The 22255-nt window shown below is 36.4% G+C and overlaps 1 protein-coding gene across 1 annotated transcript; it reads left to right on the top strand.

The window, feature by feature from the left end:
- The first annotated feature begins 4162 nt into the window (after positions 1 to 4162).
- LOC131152801 (protein PLANT CADMIUM RESISTANCE 2-like) lies at positions 4163 to 19781 on the top strand. The gene is made up of 4 exons (XM_058104669.1): positions 4163 to 4605; positions 18700 to 18771; positions 18906 to 19118; positions 19516 to 19781. Exons 1-4 carry the CDS (start codon positions 4416 to 4418, stop codon positions 19599 to 19601), a joined length of 561 nt encoding a protein of 186 aa, XP_057960652.1. The 5' UTR covers positions 4163 to 4415; the 3' UTR covers positions 19602 to 19781.
- Positions 19782 to 22255: the final 2474 nt, after the last annotated feature.

The raw sequence follows: 22255 nt of genomic DNA on the forward strand, positions 1-22255 counted from the left end.
TTGACGAATTTTCTTCTACCCTAGTCGACGAATCCCTTGTGTTCGTCGACGAAGTTTACGGCCTCCTTCTGTTTCTGTTCCTATTTCTCTCCCTCTTAATTATTTAAATTCCATTTTTATTCGGGTTGTCACATAAAGTATATAAAAATAAGATTTAATAATATAATAATATATATTATTTATACATAGGAAGTAAAACTTCCTGAGGAAGTTTTCTTCCTCAGAAAGGCGTGCTATCTCAGTCTCTCTCTTAGTCTCTCTTGCGTTCAGTCCGTCACTCCTCCGACTTCGTCTCTCTCTCTTCTTAATTTCTCGGTGGATGTTCGAACGATCGAAAAACAGAAGGTGCCATTGGATTCCTAACTTCACTACCGACATTTCTACTGGAGCGGATTTGTCGTGGGAGCGACGTAGGCACCATTCCTGGGGTAAGGTAATATTTTCCTAATTTCTTAATTTCTCTTTAAATCTGTTGCTAAATCGATGATCTGGCACCACCATGGGGCCTTAGCCATGATCGTCGTCATTTTGGTCAGAGTAAATTTTCAATTGGAGTTTTTTAGGCCCCACTTCAAAGCGAGAGTGAGATTTGAAAAATTTGGTAAATTGATTATATTTGAGAGTATAACCATTTATTTGGAATTTATGATCCTAAGAAATATTAAAATAATATTTTATTTAGGAATAATTTAATAAAATTAGGATTTTTTGATTCAAGGTTCGGGTGAGCGCCGCAGATATTTTTTTCGAAGTCCTTGTTGGCGTAGTTTAAGAAACCAGGTAAGCGGAAAAATATTTATTAAACCAAAATTTTTATGAATTTAATGAAAAATAAATTGTGTTATATATACGTGTATGTGTTTCGGTATGGGTTTAAAATGGCAATCATTTAAATTATGTTTTTCTGAGTTTAGGGTTGTTTATTAGATACGTATATGCGAAAATGAACTGATGAAAGTGAAAAATATTTTTAGGATAATTATGTAAGGAATGAAAGGTATATTTTTAGCATATAAATGTTAAATGTGGGTTGACTTATTTTACAGGAAATATATGTATGAATTTTACCACTAAATTGTGTGGCATAAGTAGAATAGAATTTTGTGTGGAATTATGTTATATATATATATATGAGATGCAAAATATACAGAAAATGAATTGAGTATGAAAATGATATATGAAATATGCTACATGTGAGTGTTAATGCAACCATGGAAACAACAATGGCTGAAAAGATCTTGGGATTAACTAACCACGGTTGAAAGGATGTCCAAGCTAACCAACCACGGCTGAAAGGATGCCGAAGCTAACCAACCATAGCTGAAAAGATGCCGACCACGACTGAAAGGATGTTGAAGCTAACCAATCACGGCTGAAAAGATGCCATGTTTTCATGAATTAAAATAAAAATGAGTATGAAATGAAAATGAATGAAATGGTATGAAGTGTGAAATGTGAATGATGTAAAATGGGAAAGAGCCACATAAAGTGGAATGCAATACAATTTTTAAGTTATGAACATGAATAGATATGAATGGTTGAGTAATGATAGAAAAAATAATGTATTATGATATTATCAGTATTTATGCTAATAGAACATGTTACATTTGGGCGGATCAAACTCTTTGCTTGAGGGCTTGCTGAGAAAGGCGAGTGCACTGATAAGTATCAGGTGTAGCAGTAGGCTGCATAACATACTAGTAAAGCATGTTATATTTGGGCGAGACAAACTCTTCGCCCGAGGGCTTGCTGAGAAAGGCAAGTGCACTGGTAAGTATCAGGTGTAGCAGTAGGCTGCATAACGTGCTAGGGCATAGGGAAACTACTTGTATAGGCGGGTAGATTTCCTTATTCTAGGAGCATTCGTTGGTAAACTTTTGTATGAACTGTGTGAGTATGAGATTAATTTAATACTTGAAGGCTTACTGAGTAAGGTGAGTGTACTGGTATGCTTTAATTGTGACATTTGGGTCGCCAAATGTATAAGAGCAGAGGGGTGCTACTTGTATGGGCAGATAATCACCCATATCCTTGGATAATCTCGTGGATTAAATCTTTTGCATGTGATTGATTAGGTTCAGAGAATGATTTCAGAAATTATGTTAACGATTTTCAAATGTTAAATAATATGTTATTATATAAACTCATGTTAGCCACACACTATTTTAATATATTGTTTCTTCCATTACTGAGATGTGTCTCACCTAAATATAAATTTATTTTATTTTTTCAGGATTTTCTCGAAGTCGAACTTAGAGAGCTTGAGGTTTTATAGCATTTTTGGGAGATATAAGAAAAAGAGTATAAACATTTTAATGATGTTTTTGGGAATGTCGAAATTTTACATTTTATGTATTAAAGTCTTCAGATAGATGAATAGTTGTGAATACTGGTATTTGTGGATTATGTTTTGGAGACATGTATATATGTGATTACAGGTGTTGATTAGTTAATTTGGATTATGGGTAGGAATAGTAAACTCTGGTATTATATATTTGTGGAAATTATATTTATGTTTTCCGCAGCGTACATGATATTAGAATGTGGATTATCAGGTAATGAATGAAATAGTAGCCCTTCGGGCCCACGTAGAGGGGGTTGGAGATCTTTCTCTTCAAGCATTCTACATAAGGACATATTTTTCTACTCGTTGTATTTTATCTTCAACTCATCCAAATTCTCATTTGTGGTGTCAAGTTGCTTACTGGACAATATGAGCAACTATTTTTATCCATCCACTACTACGAAACTAGTCTCCCACTGGCCGACCCTTCCAAATTGTTATCATCTTCATGAGCAACCATCCCATAGATATCAATATTTGAACCAAGCGCACTTTTTTTTTTTCGTGCATATCCCATTCCTTTTTACTGTGATGAACAACTTCAAAAGATCGCTCAAACTCTATTGCATTTAAAAAAATCAGTCCCCAATGATTGCAGAAATTCACCACAGATATGTACAAGACACATACAAGGCTATTAGTGACGGTTCAGAAAAATTGTCGCTAATGATAAACTATTAGTGATGATTCAGAAAAAATGTCGTTAATAATACGATATTAATAATGGTTCTTATAAGTCGTCATAAATATTGTTGACCTTTTCTCCAGTCCACTGATGCAATATTAGTGACGGTGCTATAAACCGTTACTAATGCAAGACTAGTACTATTAGTGACGATTTATAAAAATCGTTACTAATAATAGACTATTAGTGACAGTTATTGAGAACCGTCACTAATATTGTTGACTTTTTCCCCAATCATCTAATGTATTATTAGTGACAATTTATGAGAATCGTTACTACTAATAGACTAATAGTGACGGTTTTGGAGAACTGTCACTAATAGTGTTAATCTTATTCCCAGTCAACAATGCATTATTAGTGACGATTGTGTAAACCGTTACTAATACAAGATTATTAATAATGATTTTTTTATACCATTACTAATAATAAACTATTAGTGATGGTCCATAAACCGTCACTAATAAGTGCCCATTAGTGACGAATTAAAAACAACACTAATACTTCAAAAATGTCGCTATTATTTTTCCGGGATTGCTGTAGGAGTGTTTTAGATATAATTTAAGTCTTCTATATGCATAAGGTTGAGATATAAACCATTATTTGTAACCCGTGATGTAAGCTTTGATGTTTTGATAGTGAAAATTTGCCGCTTGCTCTCATGGACGTAGGCACATTGCCGAACTACGTAATTTCTTGTGTCATATTCTAAATGCTTTATTTTATTCTTTTTGTGATTGATTGTTTCCATATATTCATCATTTGGTTGCTTGCATTGTTTGATCCGAATTTGATTTGTTAGTTTCCGCTATGCTGGTATACTACAACTCCGCACAACAATGACTAAAATTTTTTAAAATTAAATATTAATAATATGTAAAATTAAATTTTATTTTTTAATTTGATATATTTTTTATTTTTATTTTTACCTTTTTTTAATAACCAAATATAAAAAAATAAATTCCTTCTAATTTTTTGTCTTTACCTAATTTTTTTACAAGTTTTAAATTAAGCCTTGAAGTTCTAAACAGTGTGGAAGGAAAGTAAGCATCTCACAAACTTGACGCGTCTTTATAATATTTTCTCCATTTTCATTAATAAGTTCATTAGAATTCCCATCTAATTGAGATAAAACTATCTTTTAATGTCAATCATACATATTTCAGAGTTCTCCACTTCCTTCTGCCGCCCCCACTGACGGGCTAATGAGGCCTTAACGCCAGTAGGGTCTCAATCATGGCCGACTCTTGGCTCAGTCTCTCTCTCTCTCTCTCTTAATATTAATCTCCAGAAACAGCCTTCGCACCTTGTCCCAAAGAAGCAAACCCTCTTCTGCGCTTCAATTTCTTTCCCCTTTTCTTGGTTTCTTCACCTGCTGCCAATTCCATCATGCACTCCTCAAAAAATGACCATCAGAAGTTTCCGACCGCTACGCAGGCGCCGTCCATGTACGGTACTCAACCCTCACCAACCGGTGTTCCGATCACCGCCGGCGCCCCGGCTACCCTTCAGCCCACCTCCGGGCGTCCGGTCCCATGGTCCTCCGGCCTCTGTGGTTGTGGCTCCGACGTGCCAAACTGTGAGTCATTTATATAATTACGTGCCATCTTATACATATAGTTTCACCTTTGGGTAAAAAAAAGCTCTTAATTTAATCAAAATTACTTACATATGGTCGTGTGAATAACCTGATTGCTTATTCTAATTTTTAGATTTTAATCAATTATAAACAAACCATAATAAGAATTTGATTTTATCTAAACAGCAATCACAACCACACCTAAACTAAAACTTGCTTATTTCAACGTGTGCGTGTGTGCTAAGTCTGATAAAGAAAAATATTTATTTACCAAATAATATTCAGTAAAGTCACAATAATTCTAGCAAAATATAAACATGCATAATCACAGACCACAAGAACGTATTTATGTGGTTTGACCCAAAAATTGGCTTACATCCACGATAGGAACTCACTTTCGGAGACACTTTATTAAAGAAGGTGAAAATAAATATATGTATACAAATTTACCTCTTTTAGCTCACCGATCTCCTCTGATAATCAACTCAAGAAACAACCCAAGAAAACCCCTTTTCGCACCTATGAAGAACCCCAGGTTTCTTCCTATCTTTCTCCTTGATTTCCCTGAAAGAAACTCTTCCGAAACCTAGATTAGTGCTTACCTTCCCCTTACCCATGCATGAACCCCCACTGGAGGCTAGAGATCCCCAACGCCGAACCCTCCTCTTGTCGTTTCCCTCTCTCACGTGGTGCGGCTGAAGAATCTCTCTCGGGATGGTGACGACTCTCTCGGGTTGCAGGTCCTCTCTCGCAGGTGAAGGCACTCCTCTCGGTTCTGAAATGGAAGGGAAGTCTCCGTTGCGTTGAATCTGTTCTGAAGCTGCCAAAAACAAAATTAAAACCCCCCGTCCCTGCTGTTTTTTTTTTTTTCTATTTACGATTAATTACAGGTAAATTATATCAATGCCCCCTATAACAAAAGTGAAAAAAACAGTAGCCATTGGATCTCTCTTAATATGGACGGCCTGGATTCTTTTTTTTTTCTTCAAGCTTGACACTCCAACAATTCTCCACCTTGGGAAGCTTGTGACCCTTGCACCTCCTTAGCATCTCATGTGGCGGTTCTTACAAAACAAACACTAGCAACTTCCAAGATCAACCAAGTTTGAACAATGTTCAAACTTGGATTTAGGTACTGCTTTAGTCATCATATTAGAAGGATTATCCTCTGTTGGGTTTTTCCTTGCTTCTATTTCACCACTAGAAATAATATCCCTCACAAAATGCAGTCTAACATCTATATGTTTGGACCAATTATGATAAACATGATTCCTAACCAAATGAATAGTATTTTGATTGTTACAATAAATTATAACGGTTCTACTATACATTCCTAACTCTAGACACAATCCTTTTATCCATATAACCTCTTTAAAGGCTTTAGTCATGACAATATATTCAGCCTCCGTGGTAGACAAGGATACCATCGACTGCATGTGTGACTAATAGCACTACCTAAAAAAGAAAAGACCATACTAGACAAAGACTTCTTGGTATCTAGATTTCTAGCATAATCATAATTTACATATCCTTTTAACCCTATTTCACAATGCATATCCTTTTTTCCAAATATTAATCCTTGCTATTTTGTTCCAGACAAGAATTGAAAAATTTGTTTCAAAGCATGCCGGTGTGATTTTCCAGGGTTGCTCATAAATCTACTCACTTTACTTACAACATAAGATAGATCAGGTCTAGAACATACCATAGCATACATTACACTACCAACCATATTAGCATAAGGTATTCTATTCATAAACAGTGACTCATTTTCAGTTTTAGGACACTGTTTTCTAGACAATTTAACATGCTGTGCAACAGGAACAGAAGTAGATTTAACATGACCCATTCCAAATCTTTTTGACACCTTTGACATATAAAACTTTTGAGATAAGTAGAGAAGCTTTTTATTCATTTCTCTAGTTATTTCCATACCAAGTATTCTTTTAACAGGTCTTAAGTCTTTTATTTCAAATTCAGATTTAAGCATGCACTTAACTTGATTTAACATATCCAAGTCTTCACAAGCAACCAACATGTCATCAACATATAAGAGCAAATGTATATGACATTTATCACATGATTTATAATAAACACAGCCATCATAATTGCTTCTATAGAAATCATTTTGAATCATGTAAGAATCAAATCGTTTAGACCATTGTTTAGGTGATTGTTTTAGCCTATATAAAGATTTCTTTAATAAACATACATGATTTTTATTCATTTCTATATCAAAACCCTCAGGAGGTTGCATATAAACTGTTTCTTCTAAAGTACCATGCAAGAAAGCAATTTTAACATCAAGTTGTTCCAAATGCAAGTCATGTATAGCAACAAAAGATAATAGAATTCTAATTGAACCATGCCTCACAACAGGGGAAAATATTTCATTATAATCTACCCCTTCCCTTTGTGTAAATCCCTTAGCCACTAACCTAACTTTATACCTAAGTGGTTCAATTCCAGGGATTCCCTCTTTCCTCTTAAAGATCCATTTGGATCCTATGAGTTTCTGTTTTTCCGGTCTAGGTACCATCACCCATGTCTTATTCTTGTTTAGAAACTCCATTTCTTCTTGCATTGTAAGAATCCATTTTTCAGCCTCTTTACTATCCATAACCTCTCTAAAAGTCTTAAACTCCACCTCAATTTCTGTTTTAGCAACAGAAAAAGCAAAAGCTATCATATCAGTTTCCCCATACCTTTGAGGAGGTCTTATGACCCTCCTCTCCCTATCCCATGCTAGAAAATAGGTTTTATTTAATTCAGAGGTTTCTGGTTCTGAGTTTTACTCCTCAAAATCTGCAGCATTTGTTTCTAAATGGCTATGAGAAGTGGAGGGTTGCTTCACCTCAAGTTGCAGGTCACTAGTATCAGAGTACCTAACACTTTCATCTAAATTTTCTAGTTTTCCCCCCATTTTAGTTACATTAAAAACTACATCCTTACTAATAATACATTTTTATTTTTCAGGTTCTGTAACCCAGGGCTTATAACCTTTAACTCCCTCTGGCTATCCCATAAAAATGCATTTAATAGCCCTAGGCTCTAATTTATCAATTCTAATGTCGGCATAGGCTATGCACCCAAAATCTTTTAAACCCTGATAATTAACAGGCTTACCCGACTAGATTTCTTGAGGGATTTTAAAATTTAGAGCTGAAGAAGGATACCTATTAATAAGGTATACAACAGTGGTCACCGCCTCTGCCCAAAAGGTCTTGGGCAGATCTGAAGTGGCTAACATGCATCTTACCCTTTCTAGAATAGTCCTATTCATCCTTTCAGCTAGTCCATTCTGTTGGGGAGTATCCTTAATAGTCCCATGTTTAGCAATGTTCTTATCTGTACAAAATTTAGATTATTCATTTGACAAGTATTCTAATCCATTTTCTATTCTAAGTGTTTTTACTTTTCTACCAACTTGAGTTTCAACTAAGGTTTTCCATTCTTTAAACTTTTCAAAAGTATCACTTATGTTTTAGAATATAAACCCATACTTTCCTAGAAAAGTCATCTATAATTGACAAAAAATACCTAGAACCACCATGAGAACTAGCCGCAGCAGGCCTCCACAAGTATGAATGTATGCAATCAAGAGTATGTTTTGTGGTGTGAGTGGACTTCTTAAAACTAACCCTAGTAGACTTACCCAAGACACACTCCTCACAGAATGACAATTCCTCAAGTTTCCTATCCCCAAGCAGCCCCTGTTTCTCTAGCTCCTTTAGGCCTCGTTGGCTAACATGTCTTAGCCTCTTATGTCACAAGGAAACCTAATTTTCTACCATATGATTGATAGGTGAAGCCTCACCAATCACTGTCTTTCCTACCAAGGTGTACAACCCATTCTTTAGCACCCCTTTCATCACTACCAGTGAACCTCTACATACTCTTAGGCTACCTCCCTCAGACTTAAACGTGTACCCTGTCTTATCTAAGCTACCAAGAGAAATCAAGTTTCTCTTCAACTCAGGTATGTACCTCACATCTCTTAGCACTCTTTCAATCCCATCATGCATTAGAAGCCTTACTGTCCCAATACCCTGTATTTTACATGACTTATTGTTTCGTAGGACAACATGATCTCCTTCTAAGCATGTAAAAGACTCAAACCAGTTTTTCAATGGACACATGTGGAAGGAACATCCTGAATCTAATATCCATTCTTTTCCCGAATCTTTCTCAGAGGCGTTCAACACTTCTGCACTATTATACCCATCTAAAACTACAGCTGCCTTACGCTTTGATTTAGAGGTGGTGGCATTGGCAACCTTTTTCCTTTCAAGGCAGTCCCTCTTAAAATGCCTTTCCTTATGACAGGCAAAACACTTTACTGCTTTGCTTTTAGACTTTGATCTAGACCTCTTGCCTTTTCCTTTCTTGTCCTTCTTTTCAGACCTACCTCTTACATTTAACCCTTCCCTTGACCCTGATTTAGACTCAAACTTAGTGTGCAATTCCCTAGAGTGCAAAACAGCGTGCACATCTTCTAAAGTCAGCCTCTCTATCCCATACATCATAGTTTTTTTAAGATTTTCATATGTGGAATCAAAAGAACTCAATAAAAGAATTGCCTGGTCTTCTTCATCTATATTAATATCAATATTAGAAAGATCCAAAAGAATTTTATTAAATTCATCTAAGTGTGCATCAATAAATGTTCCAGGGGTCATTCTAAAGGTGTAGAGTCTAGTTGTAACGACCTACTTCCTATTGTTGTTTTTTTTTTTTTTGAATTTTTTATACTATGAAATTTATAATACTCTGATACCTACTAGATTAAATCAAACCATCAACCTAAGCAGCGAGAAGCTGAACTCATACAATTGAAACCATGTATATATAATACCAGAGTGCAGGAATATCCCCAAAATATACATATGAACTATCCTAAAAAATACCCTCAACTGAAATTGGGGCTATACAAAATAATCTCCCAATAATACTCACTTTATCGTTTGGGCAGCACTGAAGCCCCTCTACCTGCGAGCCTGATTAGCTCGCCTAGCTGGATCACCTGAAAAATATCAACTAAATGGAATAAGGCGACGCTCAGTAAGAAGAAACATGATATTACTAGTTTGTAGCAAGTGAGTCATATGTTTGTAAAATCTGATTAGAAATTATCATAAATAACAATACTAGAAAAACTTGTATACTTGTTACAATATAAAACATGCTAATATAGCTTAACATAAACTGATTTGAAAGGATGTTCTATTCATAATACTGATAATATTTATAAGTATAACTGTTTTTTATAAATATGATTGTAATATGTATAGTAACTAAGAAAATTCCCTGGATGGATAACTGAAGTCATGAATTAACCCCTCATGATAGGGTTGTGTGGCCCAAAGGCGGGACAAACTTGGCTGACTGACCAGGATAAGTTAATTGAACTTCAACAATTAGATCGACCCCTTCAACCCATATCTGATGAGGAGCTTGTCCACAACATAGGTACAATCGAATTCTGAATACCACCTATTAGCTGAATAGGGGTTGCACTTTGAATTGAATATAGCTACGGTACTAAGCTCTGCTGACTGAATCTAGTCCATCAGGGTCTGATACTATATAGGTAACTGATATATCTAAAATACTGTTTTTACCATGATTTTGTAACAACTGAAATAACTATAACATTATATAAATTGATATGAATAAACTGTAAATACTGAATATCTAAGATATCTACATAACTGAAATATCTGATTAATTGTAGTAACTGAATGTTATGGTTCTGAGGTGTGTATATCATAATATTTTGAAAATATTGTAAAATACAAGTTTCTGTATGTACACTGTAAATTATGGTATTTTGAAAATTATATAAACCCTGTGCTGATCTAATATTAACTCATGTCACACAACTAAATATCAATATTATCAGGTTCTGAAAATTGTATATATGGTATAAATAATAATTTGCTAAAAACATAGGATTTGTACTGAATAATAATAAAATTGCCTAGCATAGCATATTTCCTGTACCTGATTCCAGTTAAAATCCCCTATTGACACGAGTCCTACTCTCGTAGGGTTCTTCACTCGACACCCTGAAAACAATATATCCCATAATAAAATATCATTATTTCCTTACCTGCTACATTTCCTACAACTGTTGGAAAGCGAAATTTTGACAAAAGGCCTTACCCTGAATTTGGGATGAAATTCAACTCCGTCCCACTGACGATCCGCTCCAGAAGACTTAGAAAGAACTTCCCCAAGAGCGTCGTGGTGGCCTCAGATCATCGATCCGGCGAACGACGGGGCCAAAATCGAAGAGAGAGGGAAGAGGAACCGTAATGAGAGAAGAGAGAGAGAGAGTTCCGCTGAATTTCTGCGTAAAATCTGAGTTTAACACTATTTACACTATGGGATTCGTCGACGAGCCACATCACCTCGTCGCTGAGGTCAAGAGAAAATTCATCGATGAACTCTCCCCTTCGTCGACAAAATTAAGAATTGCCTAGAACATCCTCTCGGTATCTTCTCGTCGACGAGCCCAGTATGCAACGTCTTCCCATTTACCATTTTATTTATTATTTAAATACTATTATTTTTCGGGTTGTTACATTCTCCCATCCTTATAAAATTTCGTCCTCAAAATTTACTTATCCATATGATTCCTCATTCCTTAAAATAAACGGTCTACTTATTTTATTACCTTCCCTCACTTATGGCGGAGGAATACCGTGGTTACACAGATAGTTCTAGAAGATTACAACTATAAAAGAGAATTCTCCCAAAACCAAAATAGCACCTATCCTATACTCTACTTTACAATTATACTGAATTAAACAAAATAAAGCTATCACCACGCTCACCCACTAAATAGGTGAGGATATTTCTGTCTAATCTCATCTTCAAGCTCCCAAGAAGCTTCTTCTATCGTGTCATTCCTCCACAGCATCTTTACTAGTGGTATCCTCTTACTACACAATTCCTGTTCTTTTCTATCTAAAATCTGTACTGGAGCTTCCTCATATGCTAGAACATTACCGAGTTCCAATTCTGCATAGCTAATGATATAGGAAGGATCTGGGACGTATTTCCTTAATATGGAAACATGCAATACGTCATGAATCCTAAATAAAGATGGTGGTAAAGTTAGCCGATAAGTAACTGACCCACTCTTCTCAAGTATCTCAAATGGGCCAATAAACCTAGAGCTCAACTTACCCTTCTTCCCAAACCTCATGATTCCCTTTAGTGGTGCTATTTTCAGAAATACATGATCTCCCACCTCAAACTTTAATTCCCGGTGGCGAGTGTTTGTGTAGCTTTTCTGCCGACTCTGTGCTACACTGATTCTATCTCAAATAAGCTAAACTTTATCGTAAGTCTGCTGTACTATCTTTGGCCCCAAAACTCGCCTCTCACCTAACTCATTCCAGTATAAAGGAGAACGAAACCTCCTACTATAAAACGCTTCATAAGGTGTCATGCCTATGCTAGCCTGATAGCTGTTGTTGTAGGAAAATTCCACCAACGACAAATACTAGGTCCAGCTACCCCCAAAATCTAATACACACGCTCGCAGCATATCCTCAAGTACTTGGATTTTTCTCTTTGTCTGACCGTCTGACTGAGGATGGAAAGCGGTGCTGAATGCCAACTGACTCCCCAAAGCCTCTTGTAAGCTCTTCCAGAACCGTGATGTAAAACGTGGATTACGGTCTGAGACTATAGATACTGGCACTCCATGGGGTCGAGCAATCTCCTGAATGTAAATCTCTGCTTATTTGTTCATAGGTAGCTAACTTTAATATGTAGAAAATGAGCTGTCTTTGTTAGCTATCAACAATTACTCAAATGGCATTCTGACCATGCGGCACCGACGGTAGTCCAATAACAAAATTCATGGATGCGTGGTCCTACTTCCATTCAGGAATGAAAAGTGGCTGCAACTGTCCAGCCAGCCTTTGGTGCTCAGCCTTAACCTGCTGGCACGTCAAGCACTGCTGCAAAAATTCTGCAATCTCTCTCTTAATGCCGCTCCACCAGAAATACTCTCGTAGATCCCTATACATTTTCGTATTACCAGGGTGAATAATGTATAGAGATATGTGAGCCTCTTCTAGAATTGTTCTTCTAATGCTATTATCTGCAGACACGCACACTTTGGTGTGAAATCTCAAAGCCCCATTGTCAGAAATGCTGAATTCATCTCCCTGACCATCCTGTATTCTGGTTATTTCTTCTGCTAATTCTGGATCATCCCCCTGAGCAGCTATAATTCTTTCATATAGTGTAGGCTGTATAACTAGACTGGCAATAAACGCCTAAGGATCATCTTCTACTAACTCCACATCGAGCCTTTCCAAGTCCATCTGAATTGGGCGCTGAATCACTGCTGCTGCTAACTATGCTGTATCCTATGATTTACGGCTCAGTGCATTAGCTACCACATTTGCTTTACCTGGGTGATAACTAATGGTGCAATCATAATCCTTGATGAGTTCCAGCCATCTCCTTTGGTTCATATTCAACTCTTTTTGTGTAAAGAAATACTTTAGACCCTTATGATCAGAAAATATTTCACACCTCTCCCCATATAGATAATGCCTCCAAATCTTCAATACATGGACCACTGAAGTCAATTCCAGATCGTGAGCAGGGTAAATCTTTTCGTATTCTTTCAACTGCCTAGAAGTATATGCTATCACCTTACCATGCTGCATCAGTACACAACCGAGCCCTTTCAAGGACGCGTCACTATAAATTACATAACCATCCCCTCCTAATGGAATCGTCAATACTGGTGCAGTGACGAGTTGCTGTTTTAATTCCTGAAAAATTTGCTTGTATTCTTCATCCCACACAAATTTGGCATTTTTCCTGGTTAAACGTGTGAGAGGCCTTGAAAAAGCAGAAAATATCTTGACAAATTAACGATAATAATCGGTTAGTCCCAAGAAACTTCTGACTTCTTGCACATTCTTCGACCTGACCCAATTCACCACTGCATCAATCTTGCTGGAATCTACTGAAATACCATCCCTTGAGATTACTTGGCCCAAAAATGCAACTTTTTCAAGCCAGAACTCACATTTACTAAATTTAGCATAGAACTTTTTCTCCCTAAGCGTCTGCAGTATCTGTCTCAAATGCACCTCATGATCCTAAAAACTCCTCAAGTATACTAGTATATCATCAATAAAACCACTACAAACTGATCTACATACTGATGAAAAACTCTATTCATCAAGTCTATGAACACAGCTGGGGCGTTCGTTAGACCAAACGGCATAACGAGGAATTCGTAGTGCCCATACCTGGTCCTGAAGGCTGTCTTTGAAACATCCTCTGCCTTTACCCTTACTTGATGATAACCTGATCTGAGGTCGATCTTGGAATACACCCATGTACCCTGAAACTGATCAAACAAATCATCTATACGGGGCATAGGATATTTGTTCTTAATAGTGACCTTGTTTATCTTTATGTAATTAGTACATATCCTCATAGTCCCGTCCTTCTTCTTTACGAACAACATTGGAGCTCCCCACGACGATACACTGGGTTGTACAAATCGCTTATCCAGAAAATCTTGCAACTGATCCTTTAATTCTCCCAATTTAGCTGGAGCCATTTGGTAAGGAATCTTAGAGATCGGTGCCGTCCCTGGAGGTAAATCTATAGTGAAATCGACCTCACGTTCGGGAGGCAACCTTGGTAGCTCTTCTGGAAAAACATCGGGAAATTCTCGTACCACTGGGGTACTTCAAACTTCGATTCATTTTCTGACGCCTCTTTTACAAAAGCCATAAACCCCTAACTTCCATCCATGAGCAATCTGCTTGCCTGTATAGCTGATGCCAGTTATGACGGAGCACATACACGTGAACCGACGAATCTGAATTCCTACTCGCCAGAGGGTATGAAAATCACTTCTTTCTGATAACAATCAATACTGGTGCGATTTATTGCCAACTAGTCCATACCAAGTATTACATCAAATCCACACATATCTAACACAATTAGGTCAGCAGGTAGCATTCTTCCCTGGATTTCTATTGGATGGCCTCTGAGCACCCTTTGACATTTCATCACTGACCCTGATGGTGTAGCTACTGACAATTTTATATCTAATGACTGGGTCTCACTCCCAAATAGTTTAATATAGGATGCAGAGACAAAAGAGTGAGTAGCACCTGAATCAAATAAGACAATAATTTAATATGATAAAACAATAAGAGTACCTGTTACAACATCCGTAGTCGTCTCAGCATTACGCGGCATCAAAGCGTAAACCCTCGCCGGGGCTACATTCCTCTGCTGGCCTCCACGAGGTGCCTGATATCCTCCTTGAGCCGCCTGATATCCTCCCCGATAGGGCTTGGGAGCTGGAACCTGGTCTGGCGGTCCTAGGCATGCATGTGCCATGTGGCTGGGTCTCTCACAATGGTAACAAACATCTCTTTCTGCCTGGAACTCCCCCAAATATCATCTCCTGCATGTCTGACACACTGAAAAGGTCTGCACGCCCTAATTCTCCTGAGCTCCTGTCGTTTGCCTCTGATCTCCCATGTCACGACCTCCTCTCTATGGGCCCCTGCTGGAACTAGCCTGAAAACTCTGAGGCGCAGGCCTCTTCCTCTGACTCTGGGCTGCTATGCCTCTATATATACCACTCTCGATAATAGCAGCTCTGTCTACAACCTCTGCAAATGTATGAGCCCTGAAATCAATCACCTACTCAAACAAGTTCTACCGCAGACCCTCTTAAAACTTCCTTGCCTTTTTCTCTTTATCTAGTGCTAGATGTGGGGAAAAATGCAACAACTCAATAAATCAAGTTGCATACTGAGATACTATCATTTGCCCCTGTACCAGGTGCATAAACTTTGCTGCCTTCGCGTTCCGAATGATAGTAAAGAAATATTACTTGAAGAATAGTTCCTTGAATCGGTCCCACGTCACTGGCACTGGAACTGGCCTCTGCTCCTCAATCAGTCACGTTGATCTCCACCAGCGCTTCGCCTCTTCTGTCATTTTAAAAGTTGCAAATACCACCTTCTACTCATCCGTACATGGAAGCACAACCGGTGTCTCTTCAATGTCTTGAACCCAGTTTTCAGCTACAACCGGGTCATCTCCTCCAGCAAAAGATGGGGGCATCATCCGCATAAACTGCTTAATCGTGCAGCTACGCTCCCTGAGCTCCTGGTCATCTCAGCCATCACTTGCTGGGTGACGCTGTGCAGTACGACATCAGTATCTCCACCTCCCATGCTGGAAGGTCCTGGCCTGTCTTCCCTAGCATTCATGCCACTACTTCTTGAGTCCATCTTGAAAAACAAAGAATACACTTTAAAACCTTATCTCTCCTGCAAACCTATTCTATTCCAATTCACAATTAACTACCTTCTTTGATCTTAATTCAAATCCAGTTCTGTAACCTAGACACATGACCCGACAATAGTTTACTATGGTTTTCCTGAAATCGTCACCCCAAGAAAAACACAGAAACCACCACTGAAATCTTGTATCCAGACTACAGAACAAAACCTTAATCCTTTCCTATACTTTGGAATTGCTTCTGCTGTATTCTAAAGTCTACAGAATCTAGCAACCTAGGCTTTGATACCAAACTGTAACGACTTGCTTCCTACTGTTGTTGTTTTTTTTTTTTTTTTATACTATGAAATTTATAATGCTCTGATACCTACTACATTAAATCAAACCATCAACCTAAGCAACGAGAAGCTGAATTCATACAACAAAAACCATGAATATACAATACCAGAGTGCCGGAATATCCCCAAAATATACATATAAACTATCCTAAAAAATACCCTCAACTGAAACTAGGGCTATACAAAATAATCTCCCAATATTACTTACTCTATCGTTAGGGCAGCACTGAAGCCCTTTTACTTGCGAGCCTGATCAGCTCGACTAACTGGATCACCTGAAAAATATCAACTAAATGGAATAAGGCGACGCTCAGTAAGAAGAAACATGCTATTACTAGTGTGTAGCAAGTGAGTCATATGTTTGTAAAATCTGATTAGAAATTACCATAAATAACAATACTGGAAAAACCAATATACTTGTTACAATATAAAACATGCTAATGTAGCTTAACATAAACTGATTTGAAAGGATGTTCTATTCATAATACTAATAATATTTATAAGTATAACTGTTTTCTATAAATCTAATCGTAATATGTATAATAATTGAGAAAATTTCTTGGATGGATAACTGAAGTCATGAATTAACCCCTTATGATAGGGTTGTGCAGCCCGAAGGCGGAACCTAACTTGGCTGGCCGGCCAGTGGAGGTTAACTGAACTTTGACAGTCAGATCAGCCCCCTCAACCCATATCTGATAGGGAGCCTGTCCACAACATAGGCACGATCGAATTCTGAATACCAGCTATTATCAGAATAGGGGTTGCACTCTGAACTGAATATAGCTACGGTACCGAGCTCTGCTGACTAAATCTGGTCCATCAGGGTGTGATACTATATAGGTAACTGATATATCTAAAATACTGTTTTTACCATGATTTTATAACAACTGAAATAACCATAACATTATATAAATTGAACTGAATAAACTGTAAATACTGAATATCTGAGATATCTACATAACTGCATAACTGAAATATTTGATTACCTGATTCCTGCTAAAATCCCCTACTGACACGGGTCCTACTCCCGTAGGGTTCTCCACTCAACACCCTGAAAAATATATATCCCAGAATAAAATATCTTTATTTCCTTGCCTACTACATTTCATACAACTGTTGGAAAGCCAAATTTTCGACAAAAAAACCTTATCCTAAATCTGGGATGATTACAACTCTGTCCCACCGACAATCCGCTCTAACAGACTTGGAGAGAACTTTCCCAGGTGCGTCATGGTGGCCTCAGATCATCGATTCGGCGAACGACGGGGCCAAAATCGAAGAGAGAGGGAAGAGGAAGAAGAGAGAGAGAGAGTTATGCTGAATTTCTGCGTAAAATCTGAGTTTAACACTAATTATACTGTGAGATTTGTTAATGAGCCACGTTACCTCGTCGACAAGGTCAAGAGAAAGTTCGTCGATGAACTCTCCCCTTCGTCGACAAAATTCAGAGTCACATAGAACATCCTCTTGGTATCTTTTTGTCGACGAGGCACACCCTCGTCGATGAGCCCAGTACACAACGTCGTCGATGAATGCGAAGTGTTCGTCGACAAAACCTGCCGCCTCCTTTTTTTACTGTTCCTTATTTACTCTTTTCTTTATTATTTAAATATTATTATTCTTCGGGTCGTTACACTAGTCTTCTTATAGAGTATGTTTGCTAGGGATTTTGTCATGTACAAACTTTTTAGTTTTGACCAAACTCCAGCTGCCGTATCCTCATTGGCAACTTCCCTAAGCACTTTGTCTCCTAGGGACAAGATAATGACACTATGTGCCTTTTGGAGGATTTCGGTTTTCACTTTGTCGGTGGAGGGTAAACTTGGTTTCCCCTCTTGTGAAGTAGAAGCCCCCTTCTTTTCTCCAAGAAATGCCTCCTCAAGCCTCTGCTGTACCAAGATGGCACGCATCTTAATCCTCCATAAATCAAAGTTATTTTTTCGGGTGAATTTTTCTATTTCAAACTTAGTGGTCCCCATCACATAGTCAGGCTTTGATACCACTTGTTGTGTGAATAACCTGATTGCTTATTCTAATTTTCAGATTTTAATCAATTATAAACAAACCACAATAATAATATGATTTTATCTAAACAGCAACCACAACCACACCTAAATTAAAACCTACTTATTTCAACGTGTGCTTGTGTGCTAAGCCTAATCAAGAAAAATATTTATTCACCAAATAATATTCTGCAAAGCCACAATAATTCCAGCAAAACATAAACATACACAATCACAAACCACAAGAACGCATTTAATTACTTATTTACAATTAATTAGAGGTAAATTACATCAATGCCCCCCATAACAAAAGTGAAAAAAAACAGCGGCCATTGGATATCTCTTCATATGAACGGCCTGAATTCTTTTTTTTTTTTTCCTTCAAGCTTGACACTTCAACACGTATTTAATGCTTTAAATTCACTCTCACGCAGGTTGCATAACATGCTGGTGCCCGTGCATCACCTTTGGGCAAATTTCAGAGATTGTTGACGAAGGATCAACCTGTAAGTAATAGATATGGGCTAATAATCAAATTTTTTTTTTAATGAAGTATGATTGATTAACGATCGCTTATTAATTGGGTTACTGTTAATTAATAAGTAATTAAATGTAAAAATAATATTACTGGTGCGTACAGCATGCGCAACAAACGGAGCAATCTACGCACTGCTTGCGGTGTTGACTGGATGTGGGTGCATCTACTCGTGCATTTACAGAAGAAAGATGAGAAGGCAATATCAGCTGGAAGGGAGTCCCTGCGGTGACTGCCTTCTTCATTGCTGCTGTGAGGCCTGCGCTCTGTGTCAAGAACATCGCGAGCTCAAATCCCGTGGGTTTGACATGTCCATTGGTAAGCGCTTACTCCTCCATCTCCATCCCTCCCATATAAATTAATTAAACTACGGATATAGAAATTAATTTTGTGGGCAATTATAGATTCTTAGCAAAAAAATAAAAAAAATAGAGGGCTATAGTTCTAAAAAAATATCTTATTTTTAGTTTTTCAAAAAAAAAATACAAGTGTTTATGTTGTTTTTCGGCATTAATTTACACATAAAATTTGAAAAATAACAAAACAATATTTTTTTTTAATTTGTCAATTGGTATACCAAACTAAAAAATAAATTGATGTTCATATAATTTTTTAAAATAAATATATTTTTTATCTTATATTTTAATATATAGTTATTTTATTTTTTTATAGTGGGGTACAATGCTTGCTGACGGTCTGTATAAATTATTATTAGGATGGCAGGGAAATATGGACCGACAAATTGGAGGGGTGGCAATGGGTGCAGTCCCCCCTTCAGTCCAACATGGCATGCAGCGCTAGAGACAGAACTTGAGAGAGAGAGAGAGAGAGAGAGAGAGTATGCTATTGCAGTAGTTTATATACATATGCAATGTATAAAATATCTGGCTATTTGGATTTTTTTCCAAGTACTATATATGTAATATACACATGTCATGACTTTGATCACTTCTTAAGAATAAGAGAAAAACGATTTGAGGAGTCGGAGTGTATTTCGGGAGATCACTACGATGCTTAAGTTAGATGAGTTTTTTCCCGGATTAACTTTTTTTTATAAAAATATATTAAACAATACCCCATTCTGGCAAATATTTCCCAGAATGACTATGACATAATTTCTCTATTCCAAGTAGCGAGATTTTCTTTTGAGAGACGATGCTCGTGTGGACGTGTGGTTCCTTTTGAAAAGACGATGCTCGTGTGGATGCGTGGCAAGTTTCGCTGGTTCATACAGCGAGATTTGCTTCGGATGCTTAATGCGCATCCAGCCGGCATTCGGCGCGTGGCAAATCTCGCTGGTTCATCTAGCGAGGTTTGTTTCGGATGTTTAATGTCCATCCAGCCGGTGTTCGACGCGTGGCAAATCTCGCTGGATGAACTAGCGAGATTTGCTTCAACCATTACACAACCCTTTCTCCTTCCATTGTCTTCGCGAACAGAGGGGAGTATGCATCCTTTGCAAAGAGACGGGGAGGAGCAAAGCAGCAGGTTACCGTTGAAGGAGACAGGGGCCAAACGTGTTGCGCAGGTGACCATTGCTAGGTGAGGCTGCCTAACCGTTGAGGGCGTGCGTATATAAACTCGAGGAGATGGGGTAAGACACATTCTAGGATTTACTTTGTTCATAAATTTTAAATTAATTTATTTGATTGAGGAGTTGATTTGATAATCAGAATTGAGTTTAGTGTGCTGTTTAGAAGGCTTCTTTCGGAAACGCCTTTCTTTAAGGTTAGGGTTTTTTTTTGTATTTGAATTATATTTTTTATGATACTGCCCAAACAAAAACATGCATGAAATTTTTTTGTTTGAATTATATAATCGTTTTTGTATTTCTATGTTCTTTAGCATGCTTGTTTGATATAGTAAAAATTAAAGTTCTGAATGCATGTTGTTTATGTGATTGTGATATGTGGCTTGTATATATATAAAAGAATTTCATGCAGTGACATCAAATAAATCCACGCTGGGCAAAGTTTGCTGCCTGTGCCTGAATTTTTAAAGGATAACTACATTGGAAAAAATGTATTGAGAAAAGAAAACAAAATCTTGATTGCTCTCTGATAAAAATTATTTGTGTTATTTAGCTAACAAATAATTTGTGTTATTTAGCTAACAAATAATTAGTTAACTTCAATGAAATGCATGTTGTTTATTAAGTTTGTAGAATGAAATGCATGTTGTTTCTCATGCCTTATACATGAATTCCATTGGATTTTTATGCTCCCTTATAACATAATATAAATCAAGAAAAATAAAAATAATAATATTACCATATAATAATAACATAAAATTATTATGCAGACAAAATTATTAAAATTTTAGTTTCAACTTGTATGACATATATAGACAAAGATTTTGATGAAATTTGAATAACATTATCATCAAAATTAAACCATTTCAAAAGTATTAAATTAATAAAACTTATAGGCTTGTGGTATGCTTTATGGATAAAATAAATTAAGAGAATTGAGAATAATTATTATTATTTTTTCTAGCTAATTGAGAGGCTTAATAAAAAATATAAAAGAAGCTTAGTGCTTATTATGATAAAAATTACTTTTGGTACCATTATAAAAAAATTTTGAAAATTTAAAATTAAAATGAAAAAGTATGAATTGAGAACCAACGACATGCTTAGTTAATATTTTTAAAACTAAAATAAATAAATAAATAAACTTGATTGAATAAATGTTGGGTTTTGGCTATGAATCAAACAATAACCAAAATCATGACTATAATAATAAAATTATAAAATAACACAACTTGAAAATATAATGATAAAAATAAATATTATTAAGTTTGTTTTACGTAATTACGACATGATAATTGAGAAAAATAAATATACTTTTAGATGACTTTTATCAATTTGAGTTATTTTTTTTAAAAAATTTATGAATGCTTTATTTTAACTACATTTTAGATTTATGTGATATTTTTATTCAATTTTAATTGAAATTATGTTTCAAATCATGGATATTAAAGTATTTTAATAGTAGGTTGTTTAAACATCTGAAACTATAAATTTAATTTTTATTTTTTTTCAATAAATAACTAAAAAACCAACAGTATGAATAAATAATTTTCATAATATGTTTATTCAGCATACAAAAACGAATATAAAGAATAAACAATACGAATCAAAACTAGGGCTACAAATAAGTGAAACTATGGCTAGTAAGCTTGGTTTGTTTATTAAAAAATGAGTTCAAGTTTGACTTGAGCATAAAGTTTTCGATTTGTGCTTGGTTTGTTTCATATATATAACTTAAACTCAAATCAACTGAAACTTATTTCATTTTAATGAACGAGTCAAGTTCAAGCACAAGCTATTTGATGTATTTAAAAGATATATGTCAAGTTCTCACTCATGAAGTTTATAAAAAATATAATTTTAAAGTTGTCATATCTACTTCACTAATCTTTGGTTAATTTGGACTTCTCCTAATGTGTCTCTC

The sequence above is a fragment of the Malania oleifera genome, chromosome 4 (assembly GCF_029873635.1).
Source record: "Malania oleifera isolate guangnan ecotype guangnan chromosome 4, ASM2987363v1, whole genome shotgun sequence".
Lineage (NCBI taxonomy): Eukaryota > Viridiplantae > Streptophyta > Magnoliopsida > Santalales > Ximeniaceae > Malania > Malania oleifera.

Bases quoted from the DNA above. Each gene is read 5' to 3' on its own strand.
- LOC131152801 (XM_058104669.1), top strand. From the start codon at position 4,416: ATGCACTCCTCAAAAAATGACCATCAGAAGTTTCCGACCGCTACGCAG. The intron at 4,606-18,699 runs GTGAGTCATTTA...ACTCTCACGCAG, and splicing joins TGGCTCCGACGTGCCAAACT to GTTGCATAACATGCTGGTGC. The intron at 18,772-18,905 runs GTAAGTAATAGA...TGGTGCGTACAG, and splicing joins TGTTGACGAAGGATCAACCT to CATGCGCAACAAACGGAGCA.